Source organism: Vitis riparia, chromosome 12, assembly GCF_004353265.1.
Source record: "Vitis riparia cultivar Riparia Gloire de Montpellier isolate 1030 chromosome 12, EGFV_Vit.rip_1.0, whole genome shotgun sequence".
NCBI classification, from domain to species: Eukaryota; Viridiplantae; Streptophyta; class Magnoliopsida; order Vitales; family Vitaceae; genus Vitis; species Vitis riparia.
Genome location: NC_048442.1, coordinates 6,352,124 through 6,370,939, shown reverse-complemented (window position 1 = coordinate 6,370,939; position 18,816 = coordinate 6,352,124). Strand labels below are relative to the sequence as shown.

The 18,816-nt window shown below is 39.7% G+C and overlaps 1 protein-coding gene across 1 annotated transcript; it reads right to left on the bottom strand.

Moving 5' to 3' along the window:
* Positions 1-1,237: 1,237 nt before the first annotated feature.
* On the bottom strand, positions 1,238-18,309 carry LOC117927028. Its single transcript, XM_034846396.1, has 4 exons — positions 17,794-18,309; positions 1,656-1,820; positions 1,450-1,542; positions 1,238-1,376 (listed from the first exon to the last, which is right to left on the bottom strand). The coding sequence occupies exons 1-4, from the start codon at positions 18,154-18,156 to the stop codon at positions 1,257-1,259; spliced, it is 741 nt and encodes a 246-aa protein (XP_034702287.1). The 5' UTR covers positions 18,157-18,309; the 3' UTR covers positions 1,238-1,256.
* Positions 18,310-18,816: the final 507 nt, after the last annotated feature.

The following is an 18,816-nucleotide window of genomic DNA, read 5'->3' as shown; positions in this document are numbered from 1 at the left end:
ACCAAGACTTTCTAAAGTGCTCCCCAACTTTGAGTGCACTGCAGGTCTCGGCTCCTTCCACCAACAAAGCCAAGCCCTTACCACTAAATCTTATCCAAGACGAGAAGTTTGGACCCCTTTCACAAATCTTTCCAATCACCTTCCCCTTGGTCTCCTCGACTGAAACTTCAAGTCTTTGACTCTACACCAAACCAGCACTTACCTCCGGGAGACACCACTGCCATCAATACCTTAATTCAACTGATTTAGCCATTATTCAGTCTCGTTAGGTTGTGACTTATCTAGGCTATGATTTATACAAACAGCAGGACAGGTAGTTCTTTAGACTGGAATTAACACCAGGCTACTTCAGCTATTCCTTTTCTTTTCTAGTATTGCAAAAAGGTTCACAATATTACCACAGACACTTGGTCAGGTTTTGTATTTTGAAGGAAGGACCTCTCATCCTTCTCCTGTACTTGTATCGCGTTCAGTGTATCTTATGTTTCTATTCGAAAAAAAAAAAAAACCACAGAAAATTGGACAAAGTTCAAGTTTTTGGCCCATCAAAGATGCACATAAGGGCAAGATGGAAACTTTCCACCTAAAAACATATAAAATAAAAATAAAAATAAAAAAATCAAATCATATCAGTAGTAGATAAATCTAAAAAACTAAAACAGCATTCTCAATCTGACTAGCAGGAGGGAGCCATTTTAAATTACCAGCCACTGAGCAACCAGCTCATACTCAGGAACAAAAAGGACTGTTTAGGTTGGCTTCATCTGATGGTAAGGAAAATCATTTTGACTGGTAATCACCAGTCCTACTGATGATTCAACAGAGATTTATATTCGTTTAAGGGACCATAAATAGAAAAACAAAAACAAGTGACCCTACTTGCCACCAATGACTTGATTCACAAGCAAAGCAGTTATCATATGTACGTATATATATGATAAAAAATTTCAAGATAAGACATAGAGTGATTATATGATCAATACAACATATCTGTGCATTAGTGTTGTCAGATTGGTAGGCATGATATTACCGATCTACATACAAGTGACTTGGTCAAGAGCAAAAATTGCACAACAATGTTCACAAACAGACAACATACAGAGATTACTTCGAAAAGCTAAGACAACCCAAAAATAAAAAATTGAGAAAGACAAATTTGTAGTTTCAGGACAGAATTAAGGTGGATTGGAGATAAAGCAGTGGCTGCTGTAGGAGTTACTACATTGGTTTGGTCGATCTAAGAGTATTTATTAATTTCACCTGCCAATAAATGCCCTAGACATTCCTTGGGGAAGTGTTCGAGATATAAACCTAGCAGTGGTTGGTCTGGCATTGATTGCTAGGAATTTTACCATTTGAGCCGAGCTGACCAAACCCTGGAAACAATATTTCAGTTAGGATCTAGCTTCAGAGTCCTTCACCATAAGATTAAGTAGGAAAAACAATCACCATTTCATAAGCTTGACGGAGCCCAGCAGGCAAATCCATCATTGTCTTCTGCCACTCATTTAAAACCGCATCCACAAATTTCCGGTCAAACAGCTGAAACAAATGTATAAAAATCATCACTGCATCTGGAAAATTTAACCTGATACCATAAAAGAAAATGTATTTCTTATCAAAGAATGTGCATTTTTGTCCCTTGACGTGCCAACCTCTTCAAGAACAAGGCGCCGCCTAAATAGTCCACCTTCATCTCCCTCATCACCATCATCGAAGTCGTCAAAGTAATCATCATCATCACCATCATCATCACCTCCATCACCACCACCATTATTGATTCTCTTTCCGATGTCTCCACCACCACCACCAATAGCAGTCTGCAATATTTCAAAAGTAAAAATCACTTGCTCAGGATTCTAAGTAAGTTAAATGGAAATAAACAGAATAGCACAAATGAAAAGACGGTAAAGTCTACTCCATTTGTCGGATATAATGAAAAACTGCACCCCAGGTACCCAGTCTACTATCCCTACACCATACACGTCTATGAATTTTTTAATAGGAAACATTTTTCCCCATTAGGAATGGAACCTGATGCTACCACATTGAGCCCATTGCTGGAGAAGAAAATCAGTATATTGCTTATGTAGATTACCCTCTAGACCTTTCTGAAGAAGGCTCTGTTAGTAACATGTTCCACTGTGGGTAATGTATTTGGGTCCAAAGCTCTGTGCGCTCCATGCCAACTGAGCCATGCCACAAGGACCACACACAAGTCTATGGATGGAATCCAACAATACATTACCCCTCTAAAATGTCTATACAGTAAACCATTAGAATCATTAGATGATCATGATCCACCCAATTTATTATCATACACAACCAAATTGTTCGCACAAAAACAACTTTCAAAAAGGAACTACATCAGGTGATCCAGCACAACCTTACTACGTATGGCTTGACAACCAGGATAACTCAGACACAAGTCCATTAATATTAATTACATAACAAACTATGGAAGCAAATTAAACAGTGAACTTACTGCACATTCTGAAAAAAAGCAGGCCCATACTTTATATCTAATAGTGTGATTTCAGGGAACTGATATTAACAATTCAATCATGAAGGGCAACTGGAACCAGGTGTTCAAGTCAAGCATTTAATATGAGCTCAGGCAATCACTCTATAGGAGAACAAGTAAAGGATATACCTAAAGAGGTGATGATAAATTGAATATGATTCTAGTCATCATTTTCTATAAAAATGTCAGCAATTAATGTTTTAAATTTCATTTCAGCATAGATTTTGATCTTGGTCAAAAATTTTGAAATTTCACGAACACAAAAGAAAACTGAAAATTCATGGAGGATGTAACTGAACAATCTTACTCTTTTTAAAATTAAAGAATCTTCACATCCCCAAGTTGTCTTCACTTCTAACTCATGTTAAAACATGGCAATCATTATTATCTTGTGGCAATAAAATAGTATCCATTTGATACCTATGATTTTAGCAATAATATTTTCTTTGTTGGAAGGTTATATGTCGATTGCTTCATTCTAGAAATTCAGGTTTTTCATAAATGTGTTTGAAGTTAATGATTACAAAAGGCTAAGGATTCTATAAGCCAAAGAGAATCATCTTTGTTTTTGAAACCATCAGAAACATGGATTTAAAACTTGGTGCACCCTCCAGTTAGGCACTGTTAATATATATTCTTTTAAAAAAAAAAAGAAACAAACAAATATGCATTTAAACCTAGTTTAAATTTAATTAAGTGGAATAAATTTGCAAATCTGCTTCTCAATCAAAGCATGAAGTATATGTAAATTTTTAAACATCACACCAAGCTTCAGCTATTTTGAAGTTCAAGTCATCTTTCTGGTTATTTTATCAAAATTCTTCATAATTGGGGATTGGCATATGTTCTAGAATATCATAGGGAAAATCAACTATAGTTTCTCCATGATTTTTGGTTTGGATGAGGCCACAAAACTGGGGCTTTTGGCACTTTTGGTTGGACTTCCACATGAAGTTTACACATTTTATCAGCCATGGTTTCTAATTGTTCACCTATTTTGAGGTGAACATTTTGGCTAAAAAGAGGGTTATCACTTTAGACGAATTCAAAGGATCTATTTACACCACATTCGTTTGGCATGTATGTTTTTTTGTATTCTTATATTCCATCTTGCAAAGAACATATTTCCATTTTTCTTACCAAAATTTTCTTTTGAGCTATTGATTGTTTCTAATTCAAAACAGTATGTAATAGCTCTATACCCTAGAATCCTTTTTAAGACATTATCCTTTAAGATTCTAGGATTATGCCCTTCATTTTCAATACTAAGACTGATCCAAGACCTCTAATTTTATGTATGTATAATGTTTAGCATTCATAAATGCTGTCATACATCAAACAATGATATATATAGCAGCTTAAAACATTTTTCTTAATTTGAACTAATTGGTGCACAGAAGAAAGAATCAACAAGTTGGATAACTTTTTTAAGAGAGAAACAAAAACCATTTCTGAAGTTCATAAATTTTCTCCTTCCATATCTGCTACATGCATTTGACAACTTGCCATTATGCCCCAAAACTCCCTGGTACTAACATTAGTTAAACAAGCGCCGCAGCACCCATCAAGCATTACATCAAACACAAGTAACCAAATTTTATTTATCAATCAATTAAAATAACAGCAGAAATTAAGAAATAATTTCCAAATAATTTTCAATAATTCCAAACGGCAATTACACATTTCCTTTTTCTAAAAAACCTTCTTGCCCTGTCCAAATTTGTTTCTAAACACATTTCCTAATCAATTTCCAAACTCCACATTTTTTAAGATGGAAAAATAATCAACACTAGATTTTCAGGAAAAACTATGGTATGCCATGTACTAATTATACACATACCAGTGTACCACTAAAAAATCAAGGAAGCCACAGAAAGTAAAACTATCCGGAAGGGATTCTCATGCTGGCAACCAAAAAGGTGAAAAAAAATGAACCTGCGATGACCTATTAAGGTAAGTGTTTAAACCAAGGCATATAGTGCTTATTAGAAAACATGAAATATTCATTTTACATAAAAAGATGCAAAATTGAGATGGGACCTCATTGGAACTCAACAATTAGGCATATCTGAGAAATTTTATAGTGCCAATTAAAATTCACATCTTGATCTATGCTCAAAAATTTCAATAGAGACAGTCCCGAGAAAAGTAATGCATGCAGTAAGCTGACTATGCTGTAGGAATAACATTTCTTTTTTTTTTTTTTTTGATCAGAAACGAAGAGAAATATATTAATAGAAGGAAAGATACATGAGAAAGAAAGAAAAAAGAAACAAAAGAAACCACAAGAAGGATGAGAGGTCCTTCCTACACAATCTGAACAACATAAAAACCCCCAACATTAGCTAAAAACAAAGAGAAACCCCCAAACTCAAACTTTTGACGAGCAAACCTCACTCCAGTTGAGTTGTAACACATTTAAAGGAACTCCTCTAAAAGCTGCAGAACAAGAAGCCCAAAGAGAGGAATAGAACAAAATCAAATCCCATAACGTCTCTTCCGATCTCCCCTTATCCTCAAAAATCCTATTGTTTCGCTCTTGCCACACTATCCAAACCAAAGTGAGGCAAGCAACTTGCCAAAGAGTCTTTCCTCTTAAGGAGTTCCCCAAGCCTTTAAAAGCAATAACCAACATGTCTACAAACCTCCTTGGAGGGACCCAAACCAGCCCAACTAGCTTGAACAGCTTGTTCCAGAGCCCAATGGTAACAGGACAATGAAGAAAAAGGTGATCAATCGACTCCCCATTTCCCTTGCAAAGAATGCACCATTGAGGACAAAGGGACTTGTAAGGTCTTCTCAACTGCAACTTGTCATTGGTGTTCACCTTCCCATGAGCTACTAACCAAGCGAGGGCCTTAACCTTTGAAGGGGCTTTTGAACTCCACAAAAACTTGGCCGGAAGGAACAAAATAGGATTAGAAACTTTTGACAAGGCCAAGAAAAAAGATTTCACTGAAAACAGGCCTGATGAAGACAAAGACCACACTCTATAATCAGCCAAAGAAGGAGAGAAACGCACTGAACTGAGGGAGGACATTAATCTCTGAAGGAGATCAATTTCAGAGTCGGTAAGATTGCGGCGAAAATTTAAATTCCAAGCCAATGGAAAGGAATTGCCAAGGACATTTGAAATAGTGAGGTTTTTCACAGAAATAACTCTATAAAGATCAGCAAATTGCGAGCACAAAGATTGGTTACCCCACCAAAGATCTTCCCAAAAGCGAATTCTCTCCCCATTGCCCATCACTAGACGAACAAAAGGGGAAAATTCCTGGAAAACTTGAGCAATAGCCTTCCAAGGACATCTGTGTGACCATCTAACCACCATGTTGGCGTCCCATCCATTAGGATGTGTCCCATATATACTCACTATAACCTTATGCCAAAGACCACTTCTTTCTCTAGGGAACCTCCAAAGCCATTTCCCTAAGAGAGCAATATTTCTCAGAGAAATCTTCCCAAAACCCAAACCTCCCAACTCCTTTGGTCTGCTAACAACCTCCCATCTGACAAGATGATCTTTCTTCCCTTCCCCTGCCCCAGACCACAGGAAATTCCTTTGCATCTTCTCAATCTTTGAAGCAATTGAAGCTGGGATTTTAAATAGGGAGAGGAAGTAACTAGGGATGTGAGACAAACACGACTGAATTAAAGTAATCCTCCCTCCCAAAGACAAATAGGCCTTTTTCCAACCATCCAACCTTCTCGAAATTCTCTCAACCACTGGGTCCCAAAAGCCTATTGTCTTTGGGTTCCCTCCCAAAGGAAGACCTAAATAAGATAAAGGCCACTCAGACACTTTGCAATCAAAAACCGAAGCCAGACAAGACAATAGCTCCTGCCTAGTGTTAATACCAACCATGGTGCTTTTCTCTAAGTTGATTTTTAAACCAGAAACTTGCCCGAAAACCAAAAGGATAATCTTGAGGTTTTGAAGATGTTCCAAAGAGGCTTTAGAGAAAAAGATAGTGTCATCTGCAAACTGTAACAAAGACACTCTTGTCCTATCCCTCCCCACAGAAAAACCCTCAGTAATCCCAGTTTCCTCTGCTCTAAACAACAATCTACTTAGAACATCTGCCACTAAAGTAAAAAGGAAAGGAGAGAGAGGGTCTCCTTGTCTCAAACCTCTAGAAGCCTTAACCCAACCCTTTGCATTCCCATTAACTAGGATTGCAAAACTAGAAGAAGACAAACAGCCCCTTATCCAAGATCTCCATTTCTGGCTGAACCCCTTTCTTTGAAGCACATGATCTAAGAAGCCCCAATCCACATGATCATAGGCCTTCTCAAAATCAATTTTGAAAACAATTCCTTCCTCCCCTGACCTTCTTTTCTCATCCACCACTTCATTGGCTATCAACACAGCATCTAGAATGTGTCTCCCTTCAACAAAGGCTCCTTGAGAACCAGATATTGTCTCATGAAGAACTTTGCGTAAACGCCCTGATAAGACCTTAGCAATTATCTTATACAAACTTGTAACCAAGCTAATTGGTCTATAATCTGAGATTTTAAAAGTTTGACTTCTCTTAGGCACCAAAGCAATGAAGGTCGCATTTGTACTTTGGTTTATTACCCCATTGGTGTGGAACTCAATAAACACCCTCATAAGATCCTCTTTTATCACATCCCAACACTCTTGATAAACTGCAATAGTAAAACCATCAGGACCAGGGCCTTTTCCTTATTTAATTGGAAAACTGCCATGCGAACCTCCTCTTCAGTAAAAGGCCTATCCAGCCAAACTCCACTTTCTCTAGAAATAGGGACCCAGTCTATTCCTTCAATCCTCCAAGACTCACCTACCGGTTTGGAATAAAGATTCCCAAAGAAATTAACAATCTCCTCAGAAATAACCTCAATGCTGTTTAAAGTCTCCCCCCTCTCAGAAATCAGAGACTTAATGAACTTCCTACTTCTCCTTCCTGTGGCCACTCTATGAAAGAATTTAGAGTTACAATCCCCTTCTTTAATCCACTTAACCCTAGATTTTTGTCTCCATTGAACCTCTTCCTTTAATAACACATCCTCTAACTCCCTTCTTCTTAAGGTCCTTTCTAACACCAGATCAAGATTCAAATTCCCTTCTTGTTCAATTAGATCAATTCTACCTAAGTCCGTCAGAATGAGCTTCTTTCTCTCTTTTAAATCACCAAAGGCCATTATATTCCACTCTTTCAACTTTGACTTAACAAACTTTAATTTCCTCATAAACTTGTGACCTTCCCACCCTTCACCCGTACATTCTTGCCACCAAACTCTAAACTTCTCCTTAAACTCTGGATGGAGCAACCACATATTCTCAAACCTAAAAGGAGTCGGACCCCACTTCAAAGGATTTGTTTCCAAACAAATAGGGCTATGGTCAGAGGTCCATCTAGGAAGCGCCTCTTGAAAACTTTGAGAGAAAAAGGTATCCCACTCAGAAGAAAACAAGAACCTATCCAATCTCTTACAAATAGGATCAACTTGCATATTTGACCATGTAAAAGCCGCATTCCTAAGAGGGGGTCAAGCAAGCCACACTCCCTTATAAACTCATCAAAACACCTCATGTTGAAAGTTAATCTGGTCCCACCCAATTTCTCAGATATCCTCCTAATAACATTAAAATCCCCTCCTACACACCACCTTGGGGATGTTAGACCATATAGGTCTTGAAGCTCCAACCAAAAGTCCTTCCTCCACAACGGATTAATCGGACCATACACTAAAGTTAACCAAAAAGATCCTTCCTCACCAGAGTTAAACTTCACAGTTACAGAAAAGGATCCTAACACCTTCTCTGTACACTCAAACTTACTAGAATCCCACAATATCACAATTCCCCCTGAGGCCCCACAGGCTGGAAGAGCAGCCCACTCCAAACTCTTGCCTTTCCAAACACTGCTCATAAACCTCCTGTCCCAAGTTTCCCTCTTTGTTTCCTGAAGCATCACAATATCTGGATTGTGAGTACTTAAAAACCTTCTAACAGTCCTCCTTTTCTTCTTGGATCCTAATCCTCTCGTATTCCAGCTTAAAATCTTCATATAAACCAAAAAAACCCAGTACAACCAGCATCCAAACCTAATCCTCTCCTCGGTTTCCAGAAGCATTTCTCCTTTTCCTTCTGGAATAAACCTTGTCCGCAAGAGAATTACTCTGGTTTTCTTCTCCCACATCTTTTCCATTTTCTCTGACTATTCTGATCCTCAAACTCTCCAAAACCGACTGAACCTTGACCATATTTCCAGGCGTGAGTCCCTCAACCTGAAAACCTTCCGAAGGGAGGATGGGAGGTTCTGGATTGGGGACGGAGCCTTCCCTGAGGCACAAAGCTTCTCTCGGCTACTTAGAGCATCCTTAGATAAAGGACAGTCTTCAGAATTTCGGTTAGAGGTTTCTAGAGGAAACTCCACTCCTTCAGAACGGGACACGCCAACATGACGACTGGGATCAACAACAGCAAATTTCGGAAAGGGACTACGCTGAGAGACAGGCTTGATTCCAAAGGAATCGGAGAAAAAGCCTGACATCGAGAAGGAAGAACCGAAGAAACAAGGGATTCGGAGAGAATATTTGGATTAAAAGCCCATCCAAAGGAAGACCCTTCTCAGAGAAAGCTAAGGAAGGAGGACAAACCTTTTTTACCCAGTTGCAAGGCGAGATCCCTTCGTCTCCCTCTATCCCCCGGTGAAGTGTCGGGATTTTTCTGAACAGGAGAAAGGGCGCCCTTCTTGAATACTGATCTGCCCCACATAAAGCCTCGATTTGCTTTCAGTGCGTCATCCCCATCTAGGTTGCTCTTTGGGTCAAAAGACGTCACCTTTAGGCTCGGCGGCCAACTCCTCGCCTTGCGTCTTCCGATAACTGATTTACCTTCTAGCTTTGCTGCCTCTTGAGAATGTGTTATCGGCAACACCTCCTTTGCAGAGGTTCCTGATCGCGGAAGCTTTGAAGACGAAGGCGATGCTGGGCCATCGTTAGAAGACCCTGCTTCAGTTTCGTGGACTGGACCCGCCCCGCAAAAGGCCCAATATTCTTCTCCTCAAAATGGGCCCTAGCAAAACGGCCTTTAAAAATGGCTTCTGGATTTGTTGGCCCGTCAACACTTCCCGCCGTTGGGCCCAAACAGTTCTTCCCCCTTCCTTTCACCACTTTAGCAGCTGAATTTGAAGCTGAAGACTGAGCACGAAAGCGCTGACGAGGCCTCCAGAACTCATTATCCCTAGCAGTAGCTCGTAGCCCTTCAACTTTCTTTGGCCTCTGGTAGACGCAACCTTCCGCTGACGTAACTTCGTCCTTGCTGCGATTTGACTCTGGCCTGAGAAGAGCGTCTTCTCCAGTTTCTCCGATGACGGAAACTGCAATCGTAAATGACCAAGCTCCATCTTCCACCTCTAGCAACACTGGTAGCACGACATTTGGATTCATCTCCACCCACATCTTTGCCTTCGACAAGTCTACGAGCTTCAAAGTTTCCTTTGCCACCTTCGTTACCCTCCCCCATTTCTGCAGAATGAACCTCAACTGAGTCTCATCCCATAAATGGAACGGAAGGCCTCTCAGTTCTAACCAACCCCTTCTAAACTTTCCACCCACAACCGAGTTTTCTTTTGGCGACCATCTCCTCAACGCAACAACCCCTCCTCTCGCTGTTAAACTCCCTTGGTCTTGAAACCACATAGCTCTCCTTGCAGAATCCACAAAAAAGCATCCCTTGTATTCGGAAAAGGGAGTTACCGACACCATCCCTTTCGTGCCCATCATCCTCGCAATACCTTTCCCTACATCATACCAATCAAGTATTTTTCCTTTACTCTCACAAATTACAGCTCTTGCCCATTTTCCAACTGGCACCGAAGCTCGGTTTCTATGTCCTTCCTCTGCAACCACATCTGCGTAGGACCGCCCTTCTCTGTACATTCCTTTGCTCACCTGAGTCTCATTATCTTTCTCCTTCAAGACTCTTACAGCCTGATCAGACAAATCTTGGACTCTAGAAATCGCCTTCCTAAGGGTTTCCCACCCATTGCCTTTAACACCCTCAGGAACAATTAGCACTAGAGGTTTTCTTTTTGCAGCAATTTCTGTGATTTTCATAAATCTCCCTCTACCATTGATGCAAATCTCCATCAAATGCGTCCTCGTTTTGCCCCTCATCTTCCGTAGTAAAACCCCTGGAAGCCTCCAAATCCACAGCTTTCTTCAAATGTTCCACCAACCAATCCATCTCCTCCTCACCAAAGCCTAATGAAACAGCATAACCTCGGCTTCTCTCTGTTATTGAAATCCACATTCCCCCATTGATGCCTTCAAACTTAACCTGAAAAGCCTTTCTTTCCACGTCAAATCTTTCCATTACCAGGCCTCTCTTATATTCCTTCAAAGATTCTTCAGTTTACTCCATTGATATGAAGAATGATATCTGTAGGAATAACATTTCTTAGTACAGAATATTATAACTCTGTAAATGACCACAAGTTTCCATCTCTTCCAAAACACCCATACACATTAACATTTCTTTACACATATTCATCTGATTGCCTTAACTGACATAAGCTCAAGATCCAGTTGAAAAACATTTATGATCGAAATTTATGATTGATCCAAGCCCCAAAATCAACAGCCAGCATCTCAAAATAATTACTCTAGTCCAAGCCCTCCAAATAGAAGCTCGACAATGAAATATAATCACAATGTTCACCCCTAAGGATCATGTCAATCTTTTTCTAGAAAATAAAATGATAGCGGCAGCTATATCAACCAATTCATCTAGATTAAAGTAATAAATGCATCCATAAGAGATTAGAAACATGTTTTTTTTTAATGGGTAAAAGAGAACATATATTAGAAGCACCTAACAGGAGGCATAACACTATACACATGAATCATACAAAAAATGCCCATCATTTTTTTTTTTTTTTATAGGTAATCAAAATCAATTTATAAAAAGCAACGCCAGAAAAGGCATTCCAAAATACACAAGACTCATACAAAGAAACGCCTTAAGGAAACACAAAAACAAAGAGGGAAAGCAACAACAACCCCCTTAACCCGAACCCAACCACTCCACAAAGTCTACAAGGGAAAGAGCACTAGGAACTATGTGCAACTTGCACCAAGCCCAAAGATTGCAAACAAAGAAGAATTTCAACCCTTGAATCGACCGCCCCTCATTGTCGAACGCCCCACTATTTCTTTCCTTCCAAACAATTCAAAAAAGGCATAAAGGAGTAGCATGCCACGCCTTTTTCCTTTTCTTTCTCATGGAAAAACCATGTCATCCTAACAAAGCCTCTCTAACCGAGGAGGGGAGCACTCACAAAATACCAAAAAGGGAAAACAAAAGATGTCATAAAACTCTTGTTCTAACATGGTGAAGAAGAATGTGATCCACAAATTCTTCCTCCTCGAGGCAAAGGAAGCATCCATTCGCCAAATACCACCCTCTCCTCTAAATGTGATCCATAGTTAGAACCTTCCTCCAAGTAGCCTCCCAAATAAAGAAGACCACCCTCGGTGGCATCCACGAATTCCAAATCACACTTGTTGGGAAAACGCTCTGACTTCCTGGCCCCAACACCCTATATAAGGACTTCAAAGAGAAAACCCCATCCTTACACTCAATCCACAAAATTTCATCATCCCTAGCCCTAGACACCCTCCTCCAATGCAATCTCAAAAGGAAGTGTTCCATGTTCTCCATCTCCCAATCGTTGATTCGCCTAGAAAAGCGAGGAGCCCTACACCCTCCCTCAGAAGAATAACTCTAAACCTCCTCCACCCATGCCTCCTTAGAGGAAGACACAACAAATAAGGAGAGAAAAGAGATGCACAAAGGCTCATCACCACACCAATTGTCCTTCCAAAACCTCACCCTCTTCCCATTCTCCACCAAAAAGGCAACTTTGCAACTTAACACCTCCTTCTTGATGACTTCTCATAAGCCAACCCCGTACGCTTCCCTCACCTCCTGAGTGCGCCATCCTCCTTCCTCCTTCCCATATTATTTGCTAATAACTTGCCTCCAAAAAGCCTTCCTCTCCTTAGCAAAAACGCCAATTCCACTTGCACAAAAGAGCTTTATTGAGCAACGAGAGATTCCTAACCCCTAATCCACCCTTACTTTTGTGTAAACAAACAATAGACCAACTAACCAAGTGAGGTCTCCTCTCAAGGGCCCCTCCTCCCCAAAGAAAATCTCTTTGAATTTGTTGCAACCTCCGCCCAACCGATCTTGGCATACAAAACAAAGACATAAAATAAACGGGCAAGCTGGACAGAATGCTGTGAATTACGGTAAGTCTCCCCCCTTAAAAATATACCGCCCTTTCCAAAGAGTCATTCTCTTCCAAAACCTCTCCTCCACACCGTCCCAAACTACCACAAACTTAAAAGGAGCACCCAAAGGGAGGCCCAAAAAAGCAGATGGAAGCAACCCAACCTTGCATCCAAACTCGTAAGCCAACTCCCTTATATTCTCCACCCTCCCCACTAGGAGAAGCTTGCTCCTTTTTAGAATAATTCTTAACCCTAACATAGCCTCAAACCACATAAGCACCCAACTCAAGTAAGTCGGCTGATTTGGGGAAGGCTCACAAAATGCTAACATATCATCAGCAAATAGTAGATGAGAAACATCCATCCCCTCTCTCCCTCTTCATCTCACCTACCACCCTAGTAAAAAACCACCAAGCTTGACACTCTTTAGCAAACAACTAAGGGCTTCCATGACAATCACAAAGAAATAAGGAGAAAGAGGGTCCCCTATCTCAACCCCCTAAAGCTCTGAAAAAAAGCCTAAAGAAGAATCATTAACAAGAATAGAAAAGCTTACGGTAGAGATGCACCACTTGATCCAACTAGTCCACTTATCACCAAAACCTATCTTTCTTAGCAACAAAAGTAAGAAGCTCCAATTGACACAATCGTACACCTTCTCTAAATCAAGTTTGCATATTATCCCACAATCATCACTTTTCAAAAGTGAATCAATGGCCTCATTAGCTATCAAAGAAGCATCCAAAAGTTGTCTCCCCTCCACAAACGCGTTTTGGGATAAGGAAACTACTTTACCCATCACCTTCTTGAGTGTATTGGCTAACGCCTTAACTAACAACTTGTAAAGCCTACTCACCAAGCTTATGGGTCTAAAATCCCTAAGATCTTCCGCAACCCTCCCCCCCCCAACCCTTTCCCTTTCCCTTTCTTTCCCCTTTTCCTAAGGAATCAACACTAGAAAAGTAGGCATTCAAACTCTTAACTAATCTTCCATGCTCATGAAAACCCCTAAAAAAAATCCATTACCTCTCCTTTCAAAAAGTCCCAAGCCAAAAAGCCATCAAGGCCTAGAGCTTTATCCCCACTAAGAGCTAAAAGGGTAGAAAGCACCTCCTCCTCAGAAAAAGGAAATTCCAATGTAGTCGCATCATCCCCCCCTAAAGCCTTAACAGAAAGCCCTTCACAGTCGGGTCTCTACTCCCTTGTTTTAGTCCAAAGGGATTGAAAAGCCCGACCCACCCCATCCTTAATCTCACTCTCCTCTAAAACCCAAGTCCCATTTAATTTTATCTTCACTAAGGCATTCCTCCTCTTGTGAGCAGTAGTCATTTTGTGGAAAAAATTAGTATTCTTATCCCCCTCCTTCAACAATAGCTTCCTTGATTTTTGTCTCCATGAAGTCTCTTCCATTAGAACCCATTTCTTATACTCCTCCTTAGCCTACAGCCTCGCAGATTGCTCCTCCAAAGACAAAGCCCTTGTCCTTTCCTCAGCATCCCAAAAAGCCATTTGATTCAAGGCCAACTCCTTATCAACTGTAACATTGCCAAAGACCTCTTTGTCCACTTCCTCAAATTGGCCTTTAGGGCTTTCAGCTTTTCAATCAAAATGAAATTGTAAGATCCTCTAATATCAAAGCCCTCCCACCAAGTTTTCAAAAATCTTTAAAACCCTCTTCCTTCAACCACAAATGCACAAATCTGAAAGGGGAAGGCCCCCTCCTCAAACCACCACTATCCAACACAATACAAATAACACCCATCATAGTAAAAAAAAAAAAGGTTCAAAAACCAAAAAAAAAAAAAAAAAAAAAAGCCTCTCCTTATTTTAAGCTCAACCAACCTACAAAAATCTAACATAGACGTTGTTTGGTCCTTTATATACCCTTAGTCCATGCTTGATCAGACTATTCAACATCATTAAAAGTTCTTCTATTCCTTTCCTTCCAAAGAGTCCACAACAAGAAAAAGAGATTCGTTTTTCCCCACGAAAAAGTCAGGTCAATCCAATAGGTTCCTTCTAACTAAAAATGCATCACCTAATCCACTCCAAAAAAAAGGAATAAATCAGGTGCCACACAATTCTTGCTTTGGAACAATGCAAAAGCAAGTGGTCTATCCTTTCCTCCTCACTTTTGCACAAGTAACACCTATTCAAGAGAGCCCAACCCCTCTTTTTGAGCTGGTCAAGGGTTAGAATTCCATCCATGATGCTTCCTAGGCAAAGAAACTTACCTTCACAGGTGCCCAAGTGCCCTCCACACTACACTAGCCAGGAAAAACTCTCTATATCCCCTAGAAAATGAAGAATAAAGGGATCTAATTGAAAAATTGTTGCTCTTGGTTTCATTCTAACTCAGTTTGTCCTTCACTTCCATTTTAATTAACAGTTATTGCAATTTCCAAAAGAAAATTTCCACTTAATAACCAAAAGTAATATCTCTTGTAAAATTCTATCTTGTTCTAACATTAATAAGGATGATCAAATTTCCAAAAATAGAAGTTTTTCCTTGCAATAGAAGTTCATATTTAAAAGGCCAAAAAAGGTAGAGCACAACCCATGCATAGGGGATGTATATATAGCAACGTCCTAAAATAGCACTAGTTAAAAAATTCAAATACTGTTATACTTATTATTTTACTCATAACTAGAGGTAACTTTATCCTAAACAGTCCAACTAAAGGCCAATATAAGGACTCTAAATTTTGTGATACAATATTAGATTTTTTTTTTCTATTAGGCAATAAAAAATTTAAAGATAATAGCAAATAAACAATACACATGAAGTATACAATGGGCACCAAAAAGCTATGCCAATAAAGAGAGAACACACATAAGGTCTCATCTCCACACCATCTATCCTTCTAAAACTTCACTCTCCTCCCATTACCCACTACAAAGGATTTTTTACCATTGAAAAGGTCTTGCCCCTTCCTAATAAATTTCCATAACCCAATCTCATATCCATCTCTCATGTCACAAGAATGTCAATCCCCTTCTTTCTTCCTACACTTCCTTTTTATAACCTGTTTCCAAAAAACTTCTGCTTCCCTTCAAATGCATATCCCCTAATCCATTTTCCAAGGAGAGTTCAATTAAGCTAAGAAAGACATACAATGCCTGGACCCCCCTAACTCTTATCCATGCAAACACTCAATCATTTCACTAAATGCAACTTTTTCTCTAATACACCTCCTCTTTATAGGAAATCTTTTAAATCTTCTCAAGCCTTAACCTAACTTCCTTAGAATGTTAAAGTAGGACATAAAATAGATAGGCAGACTAGATAAGGTGTTTTGACTTAAGACAAACTTCTTCAAAACTTCCCTTCCACCCCATCCCACACTGATAATGATTTGAAGAAAGCACTCAAAGGTGGACTCAAGTAAGCAGATGGAAGCTCTCCCCCTTCACAACCTAGCACAAACAACATGTCCTCCACATTCGCAACCCCCCAATTAGGATCAACTCACTCTTTTCTAAGTTGATTTCCAGCCTCAAGATGGCTTCATAATACAATGTTAAATACCATTCAATATAGTAGTAGATCATAATAATGAACAATACAATAAAGTCTTATTCTAAGTTTATTTTCAACTTTAGTTTGCCTCACCCAAAATGCACCAGAATGGGTATCTTCCATTGATGAGGTCCCAAACCTCAAGTTTCCAATTCACTGCTTCTACCACCCTCAGGGACCACCATAGGGACAGCTCTTTGATCTGTTGCAAACTTTGAATCTTGAAAAACTTACCCCTATTATTAAAACATGCCTCCAAAGAATGAGTCCTTGATTTTCCTCTGAACTTCCTGATGAAGCCCAAAGACCTCTCTGATTCAGATGCCTTCTTCAATTGCCCCAACAGTCCCTTTTCAAAAGCCAGAGAGAAAATAAAACCTCAACTTTTTTCTGAGACTAAAATCCACTTCCCCCCTCAATGCCTTAGGATCTAATCTCAAAAAGCTTCTTTTCCACCTCATAGAACCTTGTCCATCCACTCTCCATCTCTCTTATTTTCCTCTTCTATGTTTAATGCAATCTTTCTATCCTAGTTCTGCAAATGGGAATCATGAAAATTCACGTGCATTGACCTGATTAGCAAGTCTGCTACCCTTAATTAACAAAAACTCAGCCAACTACTTTCTCCATCAGGTCATGCGCTTTATAATAGAATACTCTGTGGACATTCCCTATAACAGCATCTCAAAGAGATAGCAACACTAAAATACACAAATAATCCACTCAATCCTTGTTCCTAGAATAATGAATTTACAAAGCAATCATAAACATCAGTCCCAAGCCAATCAAAAAAATGAAGCATAAGTAAAAGATGTGCTCAATTTAAAGCAACAAATTAAAAGATGTGCTCATGCCCCTAATAATCAAGCAATTTCAGCATTAGAAACTCCACACTCCATTTGGTTGCTGAAAGAATGAGGAAAGAACGAGAAAATAAAACCTGACCATCAATTTTAGGATCTGAGAAATAGATACTGATAATTAGTACAACTGATTGGAGAAAACCCTCGAATGTCAAAATTTGGGAGGTTTGCCTCTTTCCATTTTCAACAGCTTTCCTTTTTTCAAAATGAAGAAAAACAAACAGCGCAAAAATCCATGTGGATGTTCATTTCTAGGAAAGTTCTCTAAGAATTTTTCCAAAAACTTACAATTTTGAGCTGAAGATTATCCTTTAATTATTTGGAATCCCATCAGAAAACAAAAGCCTAAACCCGACTTTTAACACAACACAACTATGTGGCAACAAAAACCTAAACCTAATTAGCACAATACATCTATTTTTTTTTCGTTTGGTTTTCTAGGCAGCCCAACAACTGAGAGGTATTCTTTCTTCCTTAAGCCCCAAAGAACGAAAAGTCCAATACTCAAAATTACACCGTCCATTCATGTCCAGCATTCCCTTAGAAACCAAAACAACTACCTACCAAAGCTTCTCAAAATTCAAAAAAGAAAAAGAAAAAAAAAATACACAGACCTCAGGACTCAACCTTGACTGCTTCTGCGACAAATCAAGCTTCGATTTCTCCAACGTCACCGCCCCAAAAGAACCGTACTTCCCTTTCATAACTGGAAGGGGCATCGCCGAAGCCGATGAAGACGGGACCGAAGCCGAGTCCGCCAAGAAACACCGCTCCAACAGCGCAACAGAGTCGCCATCGACCAAAGCCGACGACGAAGCCCTCACCGCCAGGCTCCGACGCTTGGCGAAGGCGGAGGCGGAGGCGGTGGCGGGGCGGAGAGAACTGAGAGTGTGAATGGGCAAGAGGGGGTTTGACGAGTAGATGGTCTTCGTGGGGGCGACAGGCATGATTTGGGGAGTGAAAACGGAGTGAGACATTTTCTTGGGGATGTTTGGATGGAGGGAAAACTGGTGATCAGAAAATCATGGGAAAATTGGGGAGAGAGGGACTCTCTTTGGGAGATTCTAGAGAGAGAAAGAGGGTTTGAGGTGAGAGTAGCTCGGGGGTTTTGATGGGGACTCGAGGTATGGTCACAACCCAATCCGAATGTGGGGATCGGGGGGTTTTGAACTCCCGAGTTGACTCAAGAGGTTCGGGCGAGTGACTTAGCCGGCTGACTCGGCTTCCACCCAACTTTAGTTGCACCGGTTGGTCCTGGACCGCTATCAACTGACGGTCTTGTCTTTTGGTGAGTAAATTACAGTTTTGTCCTTGGTATTATTCCATTTTGTATTGTGTTAGACGATGTACACAATCGTATATTCCGTTAGGGTCCATCTATACCATGGATTGAAAAATATGATATCAGATAGTCCCAAAAGGATATTGAGTACCGATTATCGAATGGGAGGAATATCAAAAAAATTGCTGAAATGAAAAAAAATCAAGTATCAAAGTATCGAAAATATGATATCAGTTTTGTCCTTGGTATTATTCCATTTTTAACTATTTTTTAGATTTATCTCATTAATACTATTTTAAAAAATTATTATCATTTCATACTTTTTTTATCCCTTTAATTTTATTTAATTTTAAAT

Excerpts from the sequence above, each read along its gene's own strand:
- LOC117927028 (XM_034846396.1), bottom strand. The coding sequence starts at position 18,156 with ATGTCTCACTCCGTTTTCACTCCCCAAATCATGCCTGTCGCCCCCACG. Across the intron at positions 1,543-1,655 it reads GGCGCCTTGTTCTTGAAGAG|CTGTTTGACCGGAAATTTGT; the intron begins GTTGGCACGTCA and ends CATTTGTTTCAG. Across the intron at positions 1,377-1,449 it reads TCCGTCAAGCTTATGAAATG|GGTTTGGTCAGCTCGGCTCA; the intron begins GTGATTGTTTTT and ends TATTGTTTCCAG.